Here is a 25,314-nt window from a genome sequence, read left to right as displayed (position 1 = left end):
GTTCCAGGTCCCTACAGACAAATGATCAGGTTCCGTTACTCACTTTTGCAGTTACGTCTTGTGGCGTCACCATAATATCCAAGCAAGCAGCTCTCACAAAACCTCCCTTCTGTTTGGTACTTGCACTTAAGACACTGCCCGGTCTGGCGGTCACAGGACCCGATGTCCGTCAGATCGATGTTGTTGTTACACTGGCAGGGAAGGCACCGTCCTCCAACCTGAGCTGGATTGCCATAGAAGCCGGGAGAACACTCATCACATCGAGAACCTGGGGATCAGAACTCCGTGTTACCAGGGCAAGGGGACTGGTGCCCAAGGCGAAGATACCAAACTGCTCCCATGTCTTTCCTCCCTCGCACTTAGACTACGCTTATTATATGTCCTAAGTACATTAACCCTGATTAGTCAATGAAAGGGCCAAGTATGTTCCCTTGTTTAATATTTCCTGAAATACAACTCATAAGGAGCCAATTAACATTTTCTGGTCAACACTGCTGGAACACCCCTGGGGTGAAGGGAGGGTATTCTAGATCCTGGAGATTAATTAAAGCCAAAACAGCTCATGTAACTGCTATGGGTCCCAGAAGCATAGAGGGCCCAGGACCCTTAATAAGACTTGTACCTCTTATGGTCCACTGAGTCTCTCTGCATATTGGCTTTTTCAGGCAGCATTTGAATCCAGTAGCTGCTAAGGATAAAATAATGTGTGCATAGTTCAGGCAACTGTGATCTATAATAATATAATTTGCTGAATGTGTATAGTGCAGGCAATTGTGATCTGTGAAATCCGTAAAATTGTGGACTGTGTGTATAGTTCGGCCAACTGTGATCTGTGAGAAATATGTTAATTGTGGACTGTGTATAGTTCAGCCAACTGTGATCTGTGAAATACGTAAATTGTGGACTGTGTATAGTGCAGCCAATGTGATCTGTGAAATACGTAAATTGTGGACTGTGTATAGTGCAGCCAATGTGATCTGTGAAATATATAAATTGTGGACTGTGTGTATAGTGCAGCCAGCTGTGATCTGTGAAATATATAAATTGTGGACTGTGTTTATAGTTCAGCCAACTGTGATCTAGGAAATACTTAAATTGTGGACTGTGTATATAGTTCAGCCAACTGTGATCTAGGAAATACATAAATTGTGGACTGTGTATATAGTTCAGCCAACTGTGATCTGGGAAATATGTCAATTGTGGACTGTGTGTATAGTTCAGCCAACTGTAATCTGTGAAATATATGAATTGTGGACTGTGTGTATCGTTCAGCCAAGTGTCATCTAGGAAATACATAAATTGTGGACTGTGTTTATAGTTCAGCCAACTGTGATCTGGGGAATAGGTAAATTGTGGACTTTGTTTATAGTTCAGCCAACTGTGATTGGTGAATTATATATATTGTGGACTGTATATATATTGCAGCCAATTGTGGTTTGTAAAGATGTCATTTGTGTGGTGCAGTGTTGGGTGACGTTTTGGGATCAAGCAATTCTAGTAAGTGGGAAAGACAGTAGATGGAACGGAGAACAGCCAGGTGTCACTTTTAAGTATTTTAAGAATACTTTTTTAGACCACTGAAATATATGTCTCCCGGTATTTCCTAAGTTGGAATTCCATTGTTGTGAAGCAGAAACTTGGGACATTCATGACATTTCCTCAGTCTATAAATATCACCCCTTTGTTTCTATTGCAAGTGCAATACAACTTACAGGAGTCTTTCCCGCTATTAACCAATTCCGATTAGTTATGTACATCTATCAGACAACTAGGAAAACACGTATTCCAGCGTAAAGAGCACCTATTGCTACTCGCAGTGAAGGCAGCCATTCTGTGGGCTGAACCAATAGTCATAAAAATCCAGCCTATCAACATTAGGAACCAGTGACATCACTGAAGAGCGAATGAGGCCATAGTGTTGAAATGAAAAATCAGGATACCCATGTAACCTGAAGTTTGCTTTGGCCATAAAATCCGCCCTATGTTAAACGCTTCCAGGGGTGACATTTGTGATGTCACTGGTTCCTAGTGATGCGATAGGTCATCTATTAGCCCACAAAATGTCAGCTTCCATTGACTGTAGGAAAGAGTGAAAAAAAACTCACTTCCAGTGAAATTATTAGATTTTTAGGATACAATAAATAATAATTTGAGTGGGATTTGTGGGGATTTAGCAGATGTAACATATGGGCGGCAAGCTTTAGTATCACTAAAACATTACTGAAATCCACAATATGAGGTTTATGAAGCAGGATGGGCAACTCCAGACCCCACGAGTCACACATGGACCATTAGTGACATTAGCATGAAGCTCTGTAGTGATTGGTCATTTGCAGCTTGAGTGCTCTCCTGTCCGTGGCTTAGAGTCAGAGTAAATCCTTACTTATAGGAATGCTATCATCAAACTTGTATATCATTTATATTTAAAGAACTTTTCAGCTAAAACTTTTTTTTGTATGTTTACAAAGTGCCTAGTGCAATATGTATCTGTAATAGTCAGAAAACTCATAGTGTTGATATATTTTGATGACAGTCTTTCTTTATTTGTGATCCAATACCTCTTGACTTCAGCTAACGTGAAGTCCTAGCACTTCCAGCTCTATTAAATGGGTTGCCGGGCCTCAGTAAATTTACTATTAGTCAGTAAAATGGAACTCAATTGTTCAGCTGTCAGTAAGAGAACAGTAGAGGGTCAGTAAACAGTAGACCCGTCCTGACAGTTCAATAATATACACAGACTTGTTACACCAGTGTAGTGTTGTAAACCTCTTACAATGTTTGATGTAGTATACTAACGTGGAAATAAAGATTCTAGCTGTCAGTAAATTAAAACAAACTTGTCAGTAAAATTATTTTGAAGGGTTGTCCACCATGGTGACAACATGTAACTTTGCAGATGGGACAAGACTGCAAGTCCCAGAATCCTGCAGCATATAAAGGAGAAGTGGAGATGTTGCCCATAGCAACCAATCAGATTCTAGCTATCATGTTCTAGAATATACAAGACAAATGATAGCTAGAATCTGATTGGTTGCTATGGGCAACACCTTCACTTTTCCTTTTTAGCAGGTTTGATAGATCTATCCCTTAGTGACCCTGACTTAAATCTTACAGCATGATGACTACATTCTCTAAGGGTGAAGCCACAACAATTCATGTGCCCAGCCCGCTGTCTCCCAGCAGGAGTGAGGGAAGCCATGCATAAGGTGATGAGGTGGTGGTAAAGCCATTTACTCACGACGGGCCCCTCCTGACCTCTTTACCAGTCCTGAGAAGAGAAAGTATAAAACACACTCCACAGCATGTCCACAATAACAGGTCTCGCCCCTATGCCTCATGTCTCGGTGAGGTCACTGGTTCTTTGTGAATGGATAGGATGAGTATTAAACCAGTCCATAAAATGGCTGCCCCCCACGGTGTGCAGGCGACTGATACATTTTAAAAATGTGTGTTACCATTCATCATCATCATCATTTATTTATAAAGCGCCACTAATTCCGCAGTGCTGTACAGAGAACTCATTCACATCAATCCCTGCCCCATTGGGGCTTACAGTCTAAATTCCCTACTATAGACACACACTCACAAACAGACAGACAGGGAGAGACTAGGGTCAATTTTTGATTGCAGGAAATTAACCTACCAGTATGTTTTTGGAGTGTGGGAGGAAACCGGAGCACCCGGAGGAAACCCACGCAAGCACAGAGAGAACATACAAACTCCACACAGATAAGGCCATGGTCGGGAATCGAACTCATGACCCTAGTGCTGTGAGGCAGATGTGCTAACCACTAGGCCACTCTTTGTGAAGATCATTTTATGAGATGGTTGATCTTACTGGAAGAAAAAAACTTGCCAAAAATCTCTTGAAGTAAGATCTGTTTTAGCCACTCGGCATTCTGGAATACGCCTAAGGGGGACCTGTCATCTATACACTGTGGAGGCGGCCATTTTGAATCAGAAGGCAGCCTATCAGGTCGCCGGAACCTAGTGACATCACTGAGGCGTCCTAGTGAACTGATAAAATGCATTCTCATGAATTTCCTGCCAGGACACAAAATGGCTGCCTCCACTGTGTGTAGGTGGCAGGTGCACATTAATGAGTGTTTAAAGCTTCTTTGCCATCTAAACTGTTGTAACGGGAGTGGGACCAATCACAAGCGCAATGTCCATGATCTTGGCTCCTCATTGGTTTCCCCGCTCATACCCCCTCCAAAACATCATACAGCCCCGGTTTTCGGCTGGAACTGTGGAATTGACCACTGAAGCCAGAGAAAAACAGTTGCACAGAGCAGCCCACTGGGCAAGGGGAAGTGGGCAAAGCTAGAACGCCTTGCTTCCTCCTTAGGTGGTAGTGCAGCTTTAAAATCCAAGTCAACTGCGTATGGTAAATTTCATAGCATTACTCCTTGAGTGCATTCTGTGGGCCTTCTATGTATCCTGGCTACCTGGTAACCTGACACTAACTACGAGCCCTGTGTGGTGAGACTCACCTGTATAGCCCTGGTTGCAGTTACAGACGACCTGCCTTGTCCGAGGTTCATGATGACAGGAGGCTGCGAAGTGGCGCCCACTGCTGGGACCCTCAGGACACTGACATGGTCGGCAGTGATCGCCAGAGCCCAGGACGGGATTTCCATAGAATCCAGCTGTACATCTGGGAAGAAATTGATGCCCGTGTTATGGCTTCTAGTACGTAAAGCAGATTATATCACACACTTATATTTTATAATATTCTTTTTATTTATACGTTTCCTCTTAATGTATTGTGAAGCAGCTGCATTTGTCACTTTAACAATTTCCACATTGCAAACACACTCAACATTATATAATAAAGCAATTTTAAATAATGACACAATCTTCATGAAACAGCAGTGTCCCAGGTTAATGTTTCAAATAAAATAATTAGTTAAATGTATATATTTTTGCTTCATGTAACCTTTGACACCAAAATGTTCATGCATTAATGTTACAGAAGCCTCTCATCAATACACTGTGCTGCTGGGGGATCCTGCTCCTTCCACTATATAACTCACAGTCTATGGCTTCCTGCTGCCTCCATTCCCATCCTCACACCATGTCACTGCCCCTGTCACATGCAGCCCTCTCATCACTAACACATCACTCATCTCCTGATATACTCTGTGCTGCTGGAGGACCCTTCTCCTTCCACTATATAACTCTCAGTCTGTGGCTTCCTGCTCCCTCCATTCCCCTCCTCACATCATGTCACTGCCCCTGTCACATGCAGCCCTGTCCTCACTGACACATCACTCATCTCCTGATATACTCTGTGCTGCTGGGGGATCCTGCTCCTTCCACTATATAACTGTCAGTCTGTGGCTTCCTGCTGCCTCCATTCCCATCCTCACACCATGTCACTGCCCCTGTCACATGCAGCCCTGTCCTTAATAACACATCACTCATCTCCTGATATACTCTGTGCTGCTGGGTACCCTGCTCCTTCCACTATATAACTCTCAGTCTGTGGCTTCCTGCTGCCTCCATTCCCCTCCTCACATCATGTCACTGCCCCTGTCACATGCAGCCCTGTCCTCACTGACACATCACTCATCTCCTGATATACTCTGTGCTGCTGGGTACCCTGCTCCTTCCACTATATAACTCTCAGTCTGTGGCTTCCTGCTGCCTCCATTCCCATCCTCACACCATGTCACTGCCCCTGTCACATGCAGCCCTGTCCTCACTAACACATCACTCATCTCCTGATATACTCTGTGCTGCTGGAGGACCCTGCTCCTTCCACTATATAACTCTCAGTCTGTGGCTTCCTGCTGCCTCCATTCCCCTCCTCACACCATGTCACTGCCCCTGGCACATGCAGCCCTGTCCTAACACATCACTCATCTCCTGATATACTCTGTGCTCCTGGGGACCCTGCTCCTTCCACTATATAACTCTCAGTCTGTGGCTTCCTGCTGCCTCCATTCCCCTCCTCACATCATGTCACTGCCCCTGTCACATGCAGCCCTGTCCTCACTAACACATCACTCATCTCCTGATATACTCTGTGCTGCTGGGGAACCCTGTTCCTTCCACTATATAACTCTCAGTCTGTGGCTTCCTGCTGCCTCCATTCCCCTCCTCACATCATGTCACTGCCCCTGTCACATGCAGCCTTGTCCTCACTAACACATCACTCATCTCCTGATATACTCTGTGCTGCTGGGGACCCTGCTCCTTCCACTATATAACGCTCAGTCTGTGACTTCCTGCTGCCTCCATTCCCATCCTCACATCATGTCACTGCCCCTGTCACATGCAGCCCTGTCCTCACTAACACATCACTCATCTCCTGATATACTCTGTGCTGCTGGGGACCCTGCTCCTTCCACTATATAACGCTCAGTCTGTGACTTCCTGCTGCCTCCATTCCCCTCCTCACATCATGTCACTGCCCCTGTCACATGCAGCCCTGTCCTCACTGACACATCACTCATCTCCTGATATACTCTGTGCTGCTGGGGACCCTGCTCCTGCTGCAAATTTTGTAGCATTACACAATAAAGAAAGTGACAGTAAATCACCTCTCGCATCTGTCACCCGCTGTGTGGTCCCGGCAGCTCAGACAAGCCCCCGTCCTTTGATCGCACTCCTCCGAGTGTCCGTTGCACAGACATTTCCGGCAGTTTGGGAAGCCCCAGTGCCCGGGCTGACACCGGTCACACTTGGACCCATAGGCACCGGGTCGACAAGGGCACTGCCCATTATATTGGTCGCAGAAGTTGTGGGCAGAACCCTCCGCGTTGCACTCACAGGCTGGAAAACATGATAAAGAGGGAATAAATCTTCTATATTAGACTCATTGGGGAATGTTTATGTTAACCCATAGTAGAATTAGCTTTCATGTTTTTTAATTTTTCTGATTAGCTGCTATGGGCAACACCACGATGACTACATTATAACCTGTGGGACCGTTTTCTAAAATAAAATCTATATATAATATAAGTCCCACCCAAACTCCACCTACAAATGATGAGATATGGCAAAACCCCACCCACTTTTCTGTTAAATCCCACCCCTTTCGCAGGCCAGGAATCAGGATTTTTCATGGGTAGATTAATTATGTAATATATAAGAAACTACAACGGTTGTCAGGGAATCTCGGACTCGCAGAATAACTTTGTAAGGCTGTGACTAAGGCCAGCAGTTGGAAGGGCCCAGTTATATATAACAAGCTGTCAGGTTTATGTAATAACTCGGTCTAAGCAGTGTGAATGTTCTGTAGCACACAGCAGTGAACCAGACATCTTCTTTAATTTCTTTATAGGGGTTTGCTGGGAAAGGAGGGAGGGGGTCTATGCAACAATTATAAATTACTGATGTAGATAAAATGGACTGGTTACTTCATGTGTTACCCATAGTGTTATCTGTCTGTACCATAGCATGTTGAATATTTTCTCATTCCCACTTCACCCGGATCATAGTTACATTTGCAGCCTGCTGGTCCAAAGCCATACGTCCCGGGGGCGCATCGGTCGCAGCGGCGTCCAATGAGGTTGGGTTTACACCGACACTGTCCACCATACGGATCACACTCTGAGCTCAGAGATCCCTGAGGATCACAGTTACAGGCTGGAGAGATCAAACGGGATAGCTCAGTAAAATACAGGCGATCTCTCTTTACACTGTGCATGCACAATAAATTAAAATATCCAAAGTAAAAACAAAATAAAATAGCCATATGTTGTAAAGGTGGACTGCACTGTTTTGCCACTGCTTGAGTGGTGAAAGAACTCAGGTTATTAAAAAAACATTCAGAAGTTGCTGATCGAACTTTGCCATATTTCTGTAAAATTCCATTCTATAGCCTAAGTCACAGATTTCAATCAATAAGTGAGTTGTTAGCTGGTACAGCAGCCTATCCATTCACTAGGAACCAGTGACATCACTGAGAATGCAGCCTATCCCTTCACTAGGAACCAGTGACATCACAGAGAATGCAGCCTATCCATTCACTAGGAACCAGTGACATCACTGGAATGCAGCCTATCAATTCACTAGGAACTGGTGACATCACTGAGAATGCAGCCTATCCATTCACTAGGAACCAGTGACATCACTGGAATGTAGCCTATTAATTCACTAGGAACCAGTGACATCACAGAGAATGCAGCCTATCCTTTCACTAGGAACCAGTGACATCACAGAGAATGCAGCCTATCCATTCACTAGGAACCAATGACATCACTGGAATGCAGTCTATTAATTCACTAGGAACCGGTGACATCACTGAGAATGCAGCCTATCCATTCACTAGGAACCAGTGACATCACTGGAATGCAGCCTATCAATTCACTAGGAACTGGTGACATCACTGAGAATGCAGCCTATCCATTCACTAGGAACCAGTGACATCACTGGAATGTAGCCTATTAATTCACTAGGAACCAGTGACATCACAGAGAATGCAGCCTATCCCTTCACTAGGAACCAGTGACATCACAGAGAATGCAGCCTATCCATTCACTAGGAACCAGTGACATCACTGGAATGCAGTCTATTAATTCACTAGGAACCGGTGACATCACTGAGAATGCAGCCTATCCATTCACTAGGAACCAGTGACATCACTGGAATGTAGCCTATTAATTCACTAGGAACCAGTGACATCACAGAGAATGCAGCCTATCCCTTCACTAAGAACCAGTGACATCACAGAGAATGCAGCCTATCCATTCACTAGGAACCAGTGACATCACTGAGAGTGCAGTCTATTAATTCACTAGGAACCGGTGACATCACAGAGAATGCAGCCTATCCAGTCACTAGGAACCAGTGACATCACTGGAATGGAGTCTATTAATTCACTAGGAACCAGTGACATCACTGAGAATGCAGTCTATCCATTCAATAGGAACCAGTGACATCACTGAGAGTGCAGCCTATCCATTCACTAGGAACCAGTGACATCACTGAGAGTGCAGCCTATCCATTCACTAGGAACCAGTGACATCACTGAGAATGCAGCCTATCCCTTCACTAGGAATCAGTGACATCACTGAGAGTGCAGCCTATCCATTCACTAGGAACCAGTGACATCACTGAGAATGCAGCCTATCCATTCACTAGGAACTAGTGACATCACTGAGAATGCAGCCTGTTAAATCACTAGGAACATATGAATTGATAGACTGCATATTTATGAATGTTGGTCCAGCCCACAAAATGACTGCCTACACCTCTACAAAAAGCAGGAAATTCTCCCAAATTTCTGTTCCATCCTTCAACTCACCCAGGGCTCCATCGTGGAGGATGGCAGACAGGCTGGTGACCAGTTTGGAGCACACCTCATTGGTGGTCGGTTTCAGCACTTCACCGCTGTTGCTATGACAACGATATCTCTCATAAGCGTCCTTGCGATGAATGGATGCGGGGTCGCCCCCAATAAACATCTCCAGAGAGGAGTAACGGGGAACAAGAACCAGCTAAGGACAGACAATCAAAATGATGAATAACGGACATGTCTGGCAACGATTTTAACCCTATTGTATTGTCAAACTCAGCACCATTATAACATTACACATGTGATCTGGATGTGCATAACTACAATCAGGCTGATCTCACCGAATCTATGAGTATGTTGGCTCCCGATACTCTCTCCCGCGAGCTGTATCTGGTGAATTCGAGGCGGATGGTGTAACTGACCCCACGCTCCAGGCAGATCGGTTGAGCCAAGACAACGTGTCTGAAAACAAACACAAAAAACTGTCCCAGAGAGCTTACGATCTAATGGCAAATATATAACGTGTTATGTTTCATGGATTTTTCTTTTCAATGAGTTAGATCAAGACAAAATGAGTCTTCGGCATTTCTCTGTTATAGGTATGTAGGTTATTTTCTATAACGACAACCTGGCGGGATTTTCAATGATAGTGTTAATAAGGGGAGTTTCTATACTGTTTAGTTACCCATGTTTTTAGGTTTGCTAATTTCCGGGTCCTACAGAAATCCTCACTCGCTCATAGAGGTGCTCTGAAAAATGTCTTGAGATTCCTTAACGTAACATCTGTGATGTCCAGCGGCACATCTCACTGAATTGAATCTCCCCCACTGAGTAGACATATTTGCGATTCCACGCACATATTCATAATTATTATACCACTATTAACTTGTATTGAAATTGGTTCACTTATTATATATTCTCTAATTATATTAATTATCAAAGCAAAATACATCAATATATGAGTAATTCAAGCATAACAAAACGGTGGTTTTGCGGGCCTGATATCTCAATGAGCAAAGTGACAATACAATGGGTACACGCGGATACACACGTGTACAAGGGAACAGAGATTTCATGGTTAATGTATTAACAGAATGGACTGCTGCTCTGAGATAGTGTAAACTCAGATTGTAATCTGTGTTTGTGCCTAAATGCCCAGAGAGTATTACACATGTGTGCAGGGGCGTAGGAACAAAATTTTTGATGGGGAGGGGGCAAAAAGCCAAGGCCTACTATAGGGCTTGGAGCCCCTTTTCTCGCGTTTGGTATTTCGTTTTACGACAGTTGTGACTGTAGATATACATAGACTCCCAATCCTATGTTAATTTGTGTCAGTGTTACTTTCAGGGGTTGGCCAACCCCAGTTTCATTGCTTATTTTACTATAAACAATTATTTATACATTATTAATTAAATATTATTAAATACCAATTAGTACAATATCTGTTAGAAAGATAGATAAATTCAATTGTTCATCTTAAAAATCTACATTTTTGCTAGTCATTAACCTAGTTTTTATTCAGATTTTGTTGACCGTATAAACACATTTGATTGGAAGTATTTTTAAATCTATAGTCACTGCCTCACAGGTTATAGTATGTGCTATAAAATTAAATTGATATATCTCATGTTTGTTACTGGACGGACCGCATGAAATTCAGGGTAAATGTACAGTGAATAGTTGTTGATCATCAATACAGTTTATTAAATGTTTATGAACGGAACACTTAGAGTTTTTTAAATAAATAAATCAATCAATCTGTATTAAATCTATCCTAAGGCAATCTATATTAAAGAACATCTGGTAGTTATACTAAGACAATCTATAATTTAATAAAGTTTCACAAGTTTAGAACAGATACCGTGACTTCACAAAGTAGCATGAAGGCTTTTGTGTAGAAGTTCATGGGGGGTATCAAAACACAGTCTTTATATATTATAGGGGGACAACTGCCCCCTCTGTCCCCCCCCCCGTCCCCCCCACCTTCCTGGTTCCTACACCCCTGCATGTATTTATGAACACAGAAAAGCAACGTGGAAAGTTCTTTGCGTTCCTGGTCCGTCACACAATTTGGAAAGTGTCAGTGTGCTGTAGGGACACAGCGTTTCTTATAAAGTATCGATAAACCTATTTTTACCATATTCAAACTGAGGTGAACTCTGGTTTGCCAACGTGTGCAACAACTTCACAGCAATTCCTGAGTGTGAGTGTATGTTACATTACACTCACCTGGCATTAGTGGGAAGAGACCCAGTCATCAGATCATCTGACGGGATGGTATTACCGCAGGGGCTACTGGCTGGAATTGGCCCTGGTCTAATTACAGATATCTTCACCTGCTGCCACCTCTCAGGAAACTACCAAAAAAAATCCAATAGTGAGTTAGGATAACGAGAACTCAGCTGTATAAAACAGTCGTCAGACAGTGCAATCTGTTACAAACCAATCACAACTTGTGATTGTGGATTGTGTCAATTCCTTTGCGATTTACCCACCCATAGTACAATGTAGGACAACATTGTCCAATTATAGCACACACACAACTATTTCACAGCACAGAGGATAACGGCTTGTTGCAGTTTAGTTATACAATATTATGTATATAGTTATACAATATTATGGATTTTGTTCGAATGGTACAGAAATCTTTGAGTGTATGGGAGACACACAACTAAATCCTGTTTTATCTTAATGCCATCAAATTGTCTTGTGTTTACTGCAATTGTTAAATATATATTACACTGCAGTGCAACAAAATGAATCAAATTGTATGACCGAATTGTAGTGTGTAAGTACCTTGACTTGGATCCTAATTTACCTCCCTCATAGGTCATATATGTCATTTGTTTTTCTTATGTCATGTTCTTAAATTCCAAAATAATAAAACATTTCAATATAGCATTTGACTGTCTTTTTACAAAAACTCTTCTTTTAATCATTTAATTTAAAAACTTTCAACAATGAATTGGGTGGTATTTCAGACAGAGTGCAGCTTAAAATATGAACAATAATAATATTTGTTTGGATCATTTGGCTATTAATTCCTAAATGGTATGTTCGTCATCATTGTTACATTTCTTGGAGTAGTTTACCTTGGGTTCGTAGCGAATAATTGCGTCATACTCCATGGAAAACGGAATGTTGCTGATCTGAAATTCTAGAATTCCACCCTCAGGAACCAGGGCAAATCCGGGTCCGGTCCATGTAACAGAGCGACCGACTGGACGGTCACGTTCGGATACGGAGCAGCCCTACGACCGAAGCAGCCAATGAGGAAAGGGGAATAATATATCATTTACATTATTTTGCACATGTAAAATCTATGTGATTTGGACTTGTCTAAGTTAGTGATACATTCACCTAATTTTATACACTATTGTATTGTTGTCTAGAGGGGCAGATTCAAATCAGCGCGAGGAGCCGTGATGTGTCTTCAGAACAGTCCGCGGAGACACGACGACTCAATTGTTTACCCTCAAATCTTCGGTTATTTTCTCTTGCGTCCTATAGACATGTGAGGAGAATATGAACGGAGATTCCTTATTGTATTGGACGGCAGTGTGCGCAGCCAAACATTGAGGCGGCACCTCACGGCCAACTGAATCTGCCCCTAAGACCTTCAGAGCAAGACAAAAATATATAGGTGCTACAAAGAGGTCATCTATAATAATAAATTACCTATATCCTATACCTGTGATGTTATCTTTTAGCAAATGCACATTAACGCATAACAATTAGTTTAGATGAGTGCATTGTATTATGCTGGGTACACGCTACAGAAAACTTGTCCCGATACGATATCGTTAACAATTTTACCAACAACGGAAATTCCTGATTAGCCGATTCCTGTGTACACACTGTACACGTTTTATATGATTTATCTTCAGATCTGTGCTCTTCATCTGTCATAACCATCAGCTGAACAGACAGTGACTCTGCACACTGCATAGAGATCTATGGACACTGCCGGTCCTGAGTGTATACACACTGCATAGAGATCTATGGACACTGCCGGTCCTGAGTGTATACACACTGCATAGAGATCTATGGACACTGCCGGTCCTGAGTGTATATACACTGCATAGAGATCTATGGACACTGCCGGTCCTGAGTGTATACACACTGCAGGATTGGAACGACATTGTTCTATCCTTGAACCAAGATTTTTAGTCCGTTTATTAAATCAAATCAAACAATACGATGTGCTTTGGAACTATAAAACATGATCATTGAAGCGTACACACTAATGAGATATAGGACCGAACGGTCGTTTATCGTGTGATTGGCCCCATTATCGGGTGAAACCTGTAGCGTATACCCAGCTTAATCACACGCTAAAAAAAACAAGCTGTTCTAGTTACCTGGCGCAGCAAGGCAGACTCTGCCTCGTAGGTGTAGTGATCCAAGTTGATTCGGTAATGGCCAGATTTCACCAGGTTACACTGCCTGCCTACCATATGGTTTCTACAGCGACACTGGCCGGATTCTGAGGCACATCTAAAAGCAACGTCAAATTAAGTATCAGAAACCGTTTTTCTTTTCGACGGTTAAGTCTTGTAAAAGGAAAATTTTCATGAGACATATGGTTTACAGTGTCTAACAAAGTGTACAGTACCTGAAAGTAGTTTTTAATCATTAGAAAAGACTTGCATATGTCTAATGGTGCAATATTTTTAAGTGTTCATGTTGCCTTCAAACAGTGGAGGCAACGATTGTGTGGGCTGATCCAAGAATCATGAGAACGTAGCCCATCCAATGGCGATGCCACAGGAGTGCACCAACAGTCGAACAGGCTATCCCCGCAGTGTGTTAGTGACAGAAACACTTTACTGCCTTGTTATAATTCCCCTCCTGTATTATTCAGCAGTGACAATACTGAAAACTGCAATGTTTAAACCAAAATTCAGAGCCCAAAAATGAGTTTTGGGAGAAGAAACACCAAGAGGTAAATTTACTAAAATGTCTAAAAAAGGAAAAGTGGAGGTGTTGCCCATAGCAACAAGTCAGAGCCTAGCTATCATTTATCTACTACATTCTGGAAAATGATAGATAGCATCTGATTGGTTGCTATGGGAAAAACCTCTATTTTTCCCTTTGTAAAAGTTTTAGTAAATCTAAACCTAAATAATGAACATTTAAATAAAAGTAAACCTTTTTTCAATTGAAATCAATTGCAAAGATCCCTTAAATTACACTTTATAAACATATCTAAAAATCATATTTTTGATAAATTTTTCTTGACAGGTGCCTTCTTTTTACACTACTACAATGCTGCTCAATCTGTTTCCTCCCATTCATTATCATACTAGGCCAGGAGTTTGTAAAACAAAAGTGAGTAATAGCACTATTCCCTAGAATATTCATGGTCATAGGAAAGTTAGTAAATTAATTGCCTTTATTTTATCAGGTATATAGTGTGCTGTACTTGTCGCCTACACAAAGTGAAGGCACTATCTTAAGGCCCTAGCGAATGCAATTCATACGAAGTGTCATTTAAAGTTGAATAACCTAGCTAATACATCAGGAGCAAATTTCCAACATGTGTACAAAGAAAAATACATTTTTTTAATCTTTCCTATGACACACACTGCAAATCCTAAACTATGTTCATCATCGCCCTCATCTGCTACTTACACCTGCCCCTGACCACCCCCGTAAATAAAACCACTTCTTCAGCCATATCTGCGGCTACCTCCCCGTCTGATTAGAACACCCCTTCGCTCCCCCCTCACGCCTCTTCTAGCGTGAGCAGTCATAAATTGGAAAAAGGTCGCAGGTCTGAATAGCCGTTGCGTAACTTCACTTCCTGAGCACGCACAGTGTGAAAAATTACAAAGATACGCTACGCAAAAGGGCGTTACCAATTTATTACATATTTGTTAATGTTCCGTTATCTCTCAGCCTACAACTGCTCCATTCCAATAAGTGTGCTTTATACTTACTGATTATCCCATGCACCTCCGACATCGCAGTCACATGACCGGCATCCATGGAGATCAGTACTTAGAGCCCAGTATTCCGGCTGATAAATACAAAAAAAGAGATTTTTATTTATAAGACGGATTATTTTGGGACACTTTTGTTTGGGGGCATTAATAACTGACCCTAGCCACTCACTCACTCTGGACGCTAGAATATCTTCGTTAGCAAAGAGCCATTTGCCTGTTAGCTGGTCACATTATCTCTGAATGTGCACATTCATCAGGCACTAAGATCTGAAAGCACTTCCACAAAACATGTATTTTCTTCTAAGCGCATTAGGAACTATCTGCTGTGATACTAAAATGCATAATTTAAATGTATGCAAATACATTGCAATATAAATCTATTTTCTCACTGATGTTTCTTTTGGAAAAAGTTTTTTCTTGACTTCTAATTTCACACAGTCTGCATAAACCATGTCCACCTGCAGGGGGCGCGGTTACATCACATGTGAATAGCCTAGCGAGCCCTAGCCAATTGAACCCTGCTGGAAAAATGAAACTGCATTAGCAAATAAATTTATTTGCACAAAAATTGATTTTGTTGTAGGCCTGTGTGGGGAATTGGCAATATGGATTAGATAAGACAATAACGTCTATGTATACATCATGACTGTGTTTTCCATTCTTACTAGGCAGTTGCTGGTGTCTGAGCATCAGCAACTCCCTAGTTATAATTCTTAAGACAGCCATATCCATGTGTATTGAGTACAGAAATGTATAGCAAACTATTTTATATATTCTTTTCCCTTTGTGATATTAAATAATGAGGAAATGAGTGAGTTGATCTTGTGGGAGGCAGTGACCTGTCTGCTCCTGTGATTATGTTAGTGAGGAAAGGGCTGCATATGACAGGGGCAGTGACATGATGTGAGGAGGGGAATGGAGGCAGCAGGAAGCCAGAGACTGAGAGTTATATAGTGGAAGGAGCAGGGTCCTCCAGCAGCACAGAGTATATCAGGAGATGAGTGATGTGTTAGTGAGGACAGGGCTGCATATGACAGGGGCAGTGACATGATGTGAGGAGGGGAATGGAGGCAGCAAGAAGCCACAGACTGAGAGTTATATAGTGGAAGGAGCAGGGTTCCCAGCAGCACAGAGTATATGAGGAGATGATTGATGTGTTAGTGAGGACAGGGCTGCATGTGACAGGGGCAGTGACATGATGTGAGGAGGGGAATGGAGGCAGCAAGAAGCCACAGACTGAGAGTTATATAGTGGAAGGAGCAGGGTTCCCAGCAGCACAGAGTATATGAGGAGATGATTGATGTGTTAGTGAGGACAGGGCTGCATGTGACAGGGGCAGTGACATGATGTGAGGAGGGGAATGGAGGCAGCAGGAGGCCACAGACTGAGAGTTATATAGTGGAAGGAGCAGGGTCCCCCAGCAGCTCAGAGTATATCAGGAGATGAGTGATGTGTTAGTGAGGACAGGGCTGCATGTGATATGGGCAGGGACATGATGTGAGGAGGGGAATGGAGGCAGCAGGAGGCCACAGACTGAGAGTTATATAGTGGAAGGAGCAGGGTCCCCAGCAGCACAGAGTATATCAGGAGATGAGTGATGTGTTAGTGAGGACAGGGCTGCATGTGACAGGGGCAGTGACATGATGTAGGAGGCGAATTGAGGCAGCAGGACGACACAGACTTAAATAGTGAAACAGGCAGGATCCTCCTGCAAAACCAAATTGTGATGTGAGACTCCTGTCAAATTTTATGGTATCAAATCAAACAAAGTCTGTACATCCAACTTAAATAAATACTGCTTATAAGTTTCCATTATTACGATCACAAGTATCATACACCTTTCACAGTTTGTCTAGACCACACACTTAGCCCAGTCTGGAGATGACAGGCACACAGTAATCTAGGTTGGGTGGGCTCTGGGTAATACACTCCAATCAGCACATTCTCTAGATTTCCTTTCTCACACGAGATACAGTTACCAGCAGCTGCTGCCTGGAATGTATTGGAGTATATGCGCCTTATACACTGGGAAATGTTATTTCCTGTGGCAGCATGCAAGGTGTTTGTATGTACGGAATGGAAAGTAACACTTTATTATATACCGGAACAGCACGCACCCCCCTTTTTAAAAATAAACAGATTAAGAAGCACAGTGATTCTCTCTCACTCCTTATCCCCTTTCTACTAATTAGAGATGGTGCTTCGTTGTCATTCACAATGGTCTGTACACCCAGGAATAGTATCACAGTCAGAGCTGGATTTATAATTAGGCAACCTAGGTTTTATTCCTAGACGTGGCTTCCTTTCAAAGGCACCGTGACATTTGTAGCTAAATCTGTTCATATAGCTACTATCATTTTTTCTCTTTATATTTTGTAGTTTTGTTTGGAGTTTAAATATTGAGAAGTAACTTTAGCAAACCTTCTAAAAAGAAAAAGTGGAGGTGTTGCCCATAGCAACCAATCAGATTCTAGCTACCATCTGTGAACCTGTAATTTTTCTGCTACCTCCAGTTTCAAATTAGCTTCTCTCCCTTATCAATAATATTTCTCATATCCCAGCTGGGATTATTGCATACCTTTCAATAGTCTTGTTTTTGGTAGGACTATCCCTATTTTCAAACCTAAGAAGGGGTGGACCTTCAGAAAATTTGGGCGGTGTTTTATTAAATTATTATGCTGGCAGAATGGGGTGTGGTTAGGGTGGTTTTGGGGCGTGGTTGGGGTGTATATGATTTGTGTGCGGTCACAAACAGAGAGACAGTCAGCAGTCACACTTGCGAACTGCATAAACAGAGGGAAATCTGACTAACTGACCAGTATGAGGAGTGGTGAGGATGGTGATGGGGGAGAAGTGCACTCTGACAAATAGGGTTGGGTCATATGTCTTAAATATTTACCTCCCAGAAGCTGAAAGTCCTGCTAGCCCTGGTATAAGGTAAAGAAGATCAGACCTCATTTATGAACCACACTGGACGAGCACCACCAGTTCGTCCAGAAGCTCCGGCCAGTGAACATCAAGGTTCACGCCCACTCTCTGCTCTCAGGACACGCCTCCATAAACTAGAAGTGTCCCAAGGTTTCCACTGTGCAAAAGTGTAAATCTCCTACCACTCCCCATTCATCAAATTATATGTTAAATTATACAATGAGATCCGAACATTTCTGCATTTCTTTAATTTGCCTTCTCTGTATCTCAATTATTTCAGGTGCCATTCAGTTCCTTTGAATATATTGCATGGTTTAACCCCATGGGGTAAATGTATTAATTAAAACAGCTGATTTTCGTCGGTGTGCTGTCATTTTTATAAACGGCAATTTCATTAAAGGCAAAGCCCATCAGGTTTTGTCTTTAGTAAAACTGCCGTTTTAAAAAATTACGGCAAGCTGTAGAAAATCTCCGGCTTTTGATACATTCACCCTATGTCTGCTTTAAGCTGTGCTCCACATGAAACCCAGCCATTAATTTACGCTTTGACGTTATATAGTTGTGATTATTAGATTTCTGGTTTGTGTGGTAGACTGGTGGAAGATAGTTTAGTCCTGTATATTGTACCTATACTACTATACTGTTTACTATACTATGTTGAGAAAAACTTCTAAACAACTGAGTCAGGGAACAATTTCCCCACACTGATCCGGAAACAGGCTGAACAATCCGAGCACAACACAGGAATGTACGGAATTAAATGTAATGGTTTATAATACAGTGGCTCCAGACAATGGCTCTACACACAGCGATGTGAGTGGCTGATCAACTAGTTTTTCCAATATAAATGACTAAATTCAGTTCAATCAAATATGGATTTTGTTATAGCTATGACATGGCGTCACGGTACAATGGGCACCTGAAATCTCACCATGTGGGCATATAAAAGTCACGTTCCCCTTGACTGGTCCCACCATACTTACCAGACATTGGTTACAGCTTCGCCCAGTTACAAATCGCTTGCAGAAGCAGTCTCCACTAATGAGGTCACATTTGGAACCATCAGAAATTGTACCCCTGGGGTCACACTGGCATCCTGCCAAAAGATGAACCAATCACCGTACAGTTATATATATATATATATATATATATATATATATATATATATATACATATCAGACGCACATAGCAAAAATATTATACATATTAACCCTGCACCAAAATACTATACAAGTCACAGTGTACAATACTGCATTAAACAGATAAGTGATCCACCCTAAGTGTGCACTCCAAATATGATGACATAATTCCTGAGGTCCTGAACTGTTGTATACACTAGTGATTCATAACCTGCAGGACTGGGCCCCAAGTGGGGCTCCAGCATGTGCTTTTAGGGTCTCCTGATTGTCAGATAAGCAATATATTCTACTGGGATCCACCTGATTTGAAGTCCCAGAACAATGGTACACTGACACCTGTGGTCCTAGAACAATAGCACACTGACACATTTGGTCCCAGAACAAGGGCACACTGACAACTGTGGTCCCAGAACAATGGTACACTGACACTTGGGGTCACAGAACAATGGCACACTGACACTTGGGGTCACAGAACAATGGCACACTGACACCTGTGGTCCTAGAACAATGGCACACTGACACTTGGGGTCATAGAACAATGGCACACTGACACTTGGGGTCACAGAACAATGGCACACTGACACCTGTGGTCCTAGAACAATGGCACACTGACACTTGGGGTCACAGAACAATGGCACACTGACAACTGTGGCCCTAGAACAATGGCACACTGACACCTGTGGTCCCAGAACAATGGCACACTGACACTTGGGGTCACAAAGCAATGGCAATACTACCTTTCAGCTTGAAGGAATACAATTCCAGGGAAAAATAAACCTGACGTGAGAGAGCGGTAATTCCCTCTCTAAGTACAATACACTACTGAGCATGGTTACCAGTTGCCACTAAATTTTAACAGTCAGTAAGAAATGTGTGTCTGTCAGTAAGAACAAATAGAGATCATTAAAAAAAATAAAACAGCCTCTGAGTGTACTAAATTTCACAGCGCCAATTGTTATAGGGTTTGAATATTATTATGTGCCCTGTACTTTTGTTCCTCTTGGTGCAGCTATTTTTCTTTTTGATACATTTTAGAATGACATACGTAATATGTCAGCAAACATTTTAAGTGTCAGTAAATGTATATACAGTTGTCAGTAAAGAATATTTTCAGAGGCTGAGAAATCTGCAAATGAGATCACGATATTAGAAATAAACATCTTGGAATTCCCACAATAAATATATCTGGAATAAAGGACATGAGAGATATAAGTCCAGCCTCTGCTTGAAAACACCTCTAACCCATCTGAAGTGTAATTATTTGTGCCTATAAAACAATGTGACTCAGGTTGTGTAAAGATTCTTACTTCTGCATCCTTGGAAGTTGTCTGCACTTAGCCCAAAAAATCCTGACTTGCATCTGTCACAACGGGGACCTTCAACAAAATCTTTGCATCGGCACTGTCCTGCAATGTGCCCCAACACCGGGTCATCCTGAGCGTCACACAGGCCCCCGTCCAGAGAGCCGTCGGTGTCACAATCACAGGCTGCAGGAGAAAGATAACAGCAGGTTTATGGTTCAGGTACAATATCTGAGTCTCTGTCTTAAGTTACATTGGAATCAATACTAAAAAATATCCTGATACATAGTAGAAGAGAGGAGATGAAGGTGGCACATGACTAGGTCAAAGCTGTGTCTGTTCTCTCATAAGGGGCCTGAGTCATTAAGAAAAGTAAGGCAAAAAAAAGGAGTAAATGTTCTCCGGGACAAACCATGTTATAATGCAAGGGGTGCAAATTAGTTTATTATTTTGCATATAAGTTAAATTCTGGCTGTTTTATCATTTATAGCATAAATACTTGATAGCTTTATTTTTAAACTGGAATTTAAAGTTGATCTAGGACATGCCCTACCCAGGGCCGCCGAGAGGGGGGGGGAGCGGGTACTAATTACCCGGGCCCGGCATGTCAGGGGGCCCGGCCCGGGCCCTTGCGCTGCTAATTTTTTTTAATTTTTTAATTTTTTTTTTCCAAACGTTTTTTTTCCTTTCCTTTTTTTTTTTTTTTTGGCGGGGGGGGGGGGGGTGGGGGGGGGCTCGGTCGTTGGTGGGGGGAGCAGGCTAGTTTAAAAAAAAAAAAAAACATACTCACCTGATCGCGGAGCCGGCATCCCTCCTCTCTGCTGCTCTGTGCTCTATTCAGACTGTCTGAATGCTGGGTGTGATGTCATCATGTCATGCCCAGCATTCAGTCAGTCTGGAGCAATGGAGCACAGAGCAGCAGAGAAGACCAAGAGAGGAGAAAAGGTAAGTGAAGGGAGGAAAACGAGGGGGGCACAGAGGGGTTAAAAAACGGGGGGGGGGGCAGCATGACAGAGGGGTTAAAAAATGAGGGGGAGCACAGAGGGGTTAAAAAATGGGAAAGCAGCATGTCAGAGGGGTTAAAAATTGAGGGGGGAGCACAGAGGGGTTAAAAAACGGGAAAGCAGCATGTCAGAGGGGTTAAAAAATGAGGGGGAGCACAGAGGGGTTAAAAAATGGGAAAGCAGCATGTCAGAGGGGTTAAAAAATGAGGGGGAGCACAGAGGGGTTAAAAAATGGGAAAGCAGCATGTCAGAGGGGTTAAAAAATGAGTGGGGGCACAGAGGGGTTAAAAAATGGGAAAGCAGCATGTCAGAGGGGTTAAAAATTGAGGGGGGAGCACAGAGGGGTTAAAAAACGGGAAAGCAGCATGTCAGAGGGGTTAAAAAATGAGGGGGAGCACAGAGGGGTTAAAAAATGGGAAAGCAGCATGTCAGAGGGGTTAAAAAATGAGTGGGGGCACAGAGGGGTTAAAAAATGGGAAAGCAGCATGTCAGAGGGGTTAAAAATTGAGGGGGGAGCACAGAGGGGTTAAAAAACGGGAAAGCAGCATGTCAAAGGGGTTAAAAACGGGGAAGCAGCATGTCAGAGGGGTTAAAAAATGAGGGGGAGCACAGAGGGGTTAAAAAATGGGAAAGCAGCATGTCAGAGGGGTTAAAAAATGAGTGGGGGCACAGAGGGGTTAAAAAATGGGAAAGCAGCATGTCAGAGGGGTTAAAAATTGAGGGGGGAGCACAGAGGGGTTAAAAAACGGGAAAGCAGCATGTCAGAGGGGTTAAAAAATGAGGGGGAGCACAGAGGGGTTAAAAAATGGGAAAGCAGCATGACAGAGGGGGTGAAAAAATGAGAGGGGCACAGATGGGTTAAAAAACGGGGCAGTATGGCACAGTGGGGTTAATAAACAGGGGTCAGCATGGCACAGTGGGGTTAAAAAATGGTGGGCAGCATGACACAGTGGGGTTACAAAGGGGGGGGGGGAGGCATGGCACAGTGGGATTGAAAAAGGGGGGGAGCAGCATAGTATAGTCTGATGAAGGGGAGCCAGATGAAGGGGGCAAAAACAGCATGGAGGGCACAGTGTGATCATAAGGCATGGCGATGATGAAGGGGCACATTATTGTAATATTGGAGCTGGAGGAAGGCCTAATTATTAATCGTGGGTGCTATTGATTTAACGCTGGGGCTGGCTGTAATTTTCTAAATGTAGCCATTTTTTTTTCAAAATAGGTCCTTCAACATTTCTGGATCCGGACAAGCCACAACTAAAGAAAGCAGCAGCCACAGGTGGAGAAAGTGAGAAGAACAGGTAGGAGAGAGCAGCACAGTGTGTGAAATGTTGTGATTCTAGTAGGGACAATACCAATTTTTGGTGAATGTTGTGTCCAATGTAAGGTGTAGGCCAAGACTGAACTGTTTGTGTACACACTGCATTGTTTGTATACTACCCTGTGGTGGTAGATGTCCTGAAAGTCAGGAGTGCTTAAACATATGTGACGCTCTGGCGAATTGAGAGCCTAGTGGTTTTTATGTTAGCCACGCCCCAATGGCACGTTTGCCACGCCCCCAAATGCATGACCGCACCTCCCAAAATTTTTGCACTGCCGTTTGGCTAGCCACGCCCCTGAATATATGACCATATACCTAATCTTTTTTGCGCCGCCGTAAGGCGGCGCAAAAAAATTTTGGGGCTTACTTCACTATGAGGGGGGCCCCATGAATTTGTTGTACCCGGGCCCTGAATTCTTCTTGGCAGCCCTGGCCCTACCCCAACTATAAATCTGTCCCCACATTTCAAATTTACCTCTCTCTCCAATGCAACATGGTTTTGCCCAGGTGCAAAGTTACTCCTTTTTTATGCTTTGCTCTCCTTAATGACTTAGGCCCAAAGTGTCTTTCCAGAGATGTCTCCACCCCCTCTTGTTAGTCTACCCTTTCAAACCCAATTCCTAACATGTGGACTGATAAGACTTTAGGTCGGGTTCTATATTGACTCCTAAAAGTGTCTATGTTGCTCATAAATGTATAATAGCATACATCTAACAGTGTTAACTGAGAAAATCATCCTGCAGTTGCTCACTGCATGCGTCTATATTTCTAAGGAAGTTTAGTACTCATCCCTAGTCAATGACATTGAAAAATATAGAGGCATGTTACCCACGATGTATATACATATTACTCATTTATATATATATATATATATATATATATATATAAAGGCTCTTTGGGCTCTTACCACACATAGCACAGTATTGCCCACTTTGAGAGACATCGGATTGGCAAATTTACCAAATCACCACATATATGGGCAAATACCTCTTATGTGAGGATTTAATTGGAATTGCTGTAATCTTATAGGTTTACTACCTCCATATACCGTTAACCGCACAGCAGCCATATAGTACAGACCCTGTGTCATTTCAGGCTGTGGCTAGTAGGCTGTAGAATTGTACAGCCCCACAGCCGTATTTCGGGTACCTTTGCACACACTTCCGTCCCGGATGTCCTTGGTGGGATCTTTGAAGTAGAAAGGTTTGCAGAGCTCACAGTTCCTGCCCATGGTGTTGTGCAGGCAATCGTCACATACGCCCCCGCTCGTGTTTCTGGTGGACAGGTACACCGCCATGTCAAAGTGGCACTTTCGAGAGTGATTGTTGCAATTGCATTCTGAAAAGAATTCGGTATTTAGTCATTGTTCAACAAAATAGTGTCATAGTTGATTTCCCTTTAAGTAATGTTTCCCAAGTGACCCACAGAGCCATAGAGACAGGATTGGGAGGAATAAGGTATAAGACTATGCAGATAGTGAGGGATAAGTTTTTTAGTAACACTTCTATATCCAGTGTGTTTTGTGGGCTTGATCTAAATGAGGGTCACAACCAGGGAGGGATCCCAGTCCCTCGATCTGCACTCAGAAAGAAATAAGGAAATACCACGTTTTCTTTTCAACTTCACGTGTATAGCAGATATTCTAGCCATGCTTATTTGGGACTGAAGAATGCCTACTTCCTCTTTAAATTTTTTACTTGTACCAAGATAGAGCTGATCCATATTAACTGTTTCTATTCTAGTCTGTTGGTTGTATAGCGCTGTGGTGTAACAGTGATGCTGAGTTTTGCATCTTCACATATTACAGCCCTTAAATAGTCCACTTACTTTTACAGGCGTTTGTGCTGCGTCCTTCTGCTGGTCTCCAGGGAATGTCATTGAAGGAACTGTCACACTGTTCACAGTTCAGCCCCTTCGTGTTGTGTTTGCACACGCATCTCCCGTGTACCTGGTGATTGGAAAATACAAGAGCTGAATCAACATTGCATATCTGTCTAAAAATTGGACGGAGGTGGCATATGACGTTGTTGAGGTTGTTATCAAAGTAAACATAGCTGTGGTTTGGTTGCAGCCATAATAAGCCACCCACACACAGTACGATCCTGCCACTTGGCTTATATAGGATTCCAACTTGGTTGAGTTCCAGCCGACCGGCGCTCAGACGGAGCAGCTGGATCTCATTCGGTACATAGAGGCCTTTTGGTGCAGTCAGAGGATGATCTTGTAGACAGGACAATAGAGATCATCTGTGGTTATCTGCTCACTGAATTTACCAACATTCATTGTGTGTCCACACAAGCTGCAATATCAGGCCAAGTGCCCAATATCGCTGCAGATATCACAATATCATTGATCATCTCTATCATAAAGACTTTGAGGTGTATTCATGGCTGCCAAGAGGAATTTCATGACCCGGTTCAGTAACT

At 42.8% G+C, this 25,314-nt stretch overlaps 1 protein-coding gene across 4 annotated transcripts in view; it reads right to left on the bottom strand.

Moving 5' to 3' along the window:
• Positions 1-25,314, bottom strand: part of LAMB2 (laminin subunit beta 2) — a 74,468-nt gene that overhangs the window by 14,829 nt on the left and 34,325 nt on the right. The window contains exons 9-24 of one of the 4 annotated variants that reach the window (XM_075183550.1): positions 24,716-24,836; positions 24,038-24,226; positions 20,570-20,749; positions 19,107-19,219; positions 15,190-15,269; positions 13,609-13,744; positions 12,340-12,498; positions 11,477-11,604; positions 9,589-9,709; positions 9,257-9,449; positions 7,453-7,596; positions 6,549-6,780; positions 4,494-4,657; positions 3,239-3,268; positions 623-688; positions 44-268 (exon numbers count right to left, since the gene is read on the bottom strand). In XM_075183550.1, coding sequence (XP_075039651.1) covers positions 44-268; positions 623-688; positions 3,239-3,268; positions 4,494-4,657; positions 6,549-6,780; positions 7,453-7,596; positions 9,257-9,449; positions 9,589-9,709; positions 11,477-11,604; positions 12,340-12,498; positions 13,609-13,744; positions 15,190-15,269; positions 19,107-19,219; positions 20,570-20,749; positions 24,038-24,226; positions 24,716-24,836 — 2,281 coding nt within the window. The remainder of the gene's footprint in view (positions 1-43; positions 269-622; positions 689-3,238; positions 3,269-4,493; positions 4,658-6,548; positions 6,781-7,452; positions 7,597-9,256; positions 9,450-9,588; positions 9,710-11,476; positions 11,605-12,339; positions 12,499-13,608; positions 13,745-15,189; positions 15,270-19,106; positions 19,220-20,569; positions 20,750-24,037; positions 24,227-24,715; positions 24,837-25,314) is intronic. The other 3 variants (XM_075183551.1, XM_075183553.1, XM_075183554.1) reach the window with 3 other exon arrangements.

Source organism: Mixophyes fleayi, chromosome 8 (assembly GCF_038048845.1).
Source record: "Mixophyes fleayi isolate aMixFle1 chromosome 8, aMixFle1.hap1, whole genome shotgun sequence".
Lineage (NCBI taxonomy): Eukaryota > Metazoa > Chordata > Amphibia > Anura > Limnodynastidae > Mixophyes > Mixophyes fleayi.
Note: the sequence above shows the minus strand (reverse complement) of the source record. Positions and strands in the feature narration are given on the sequence as shown.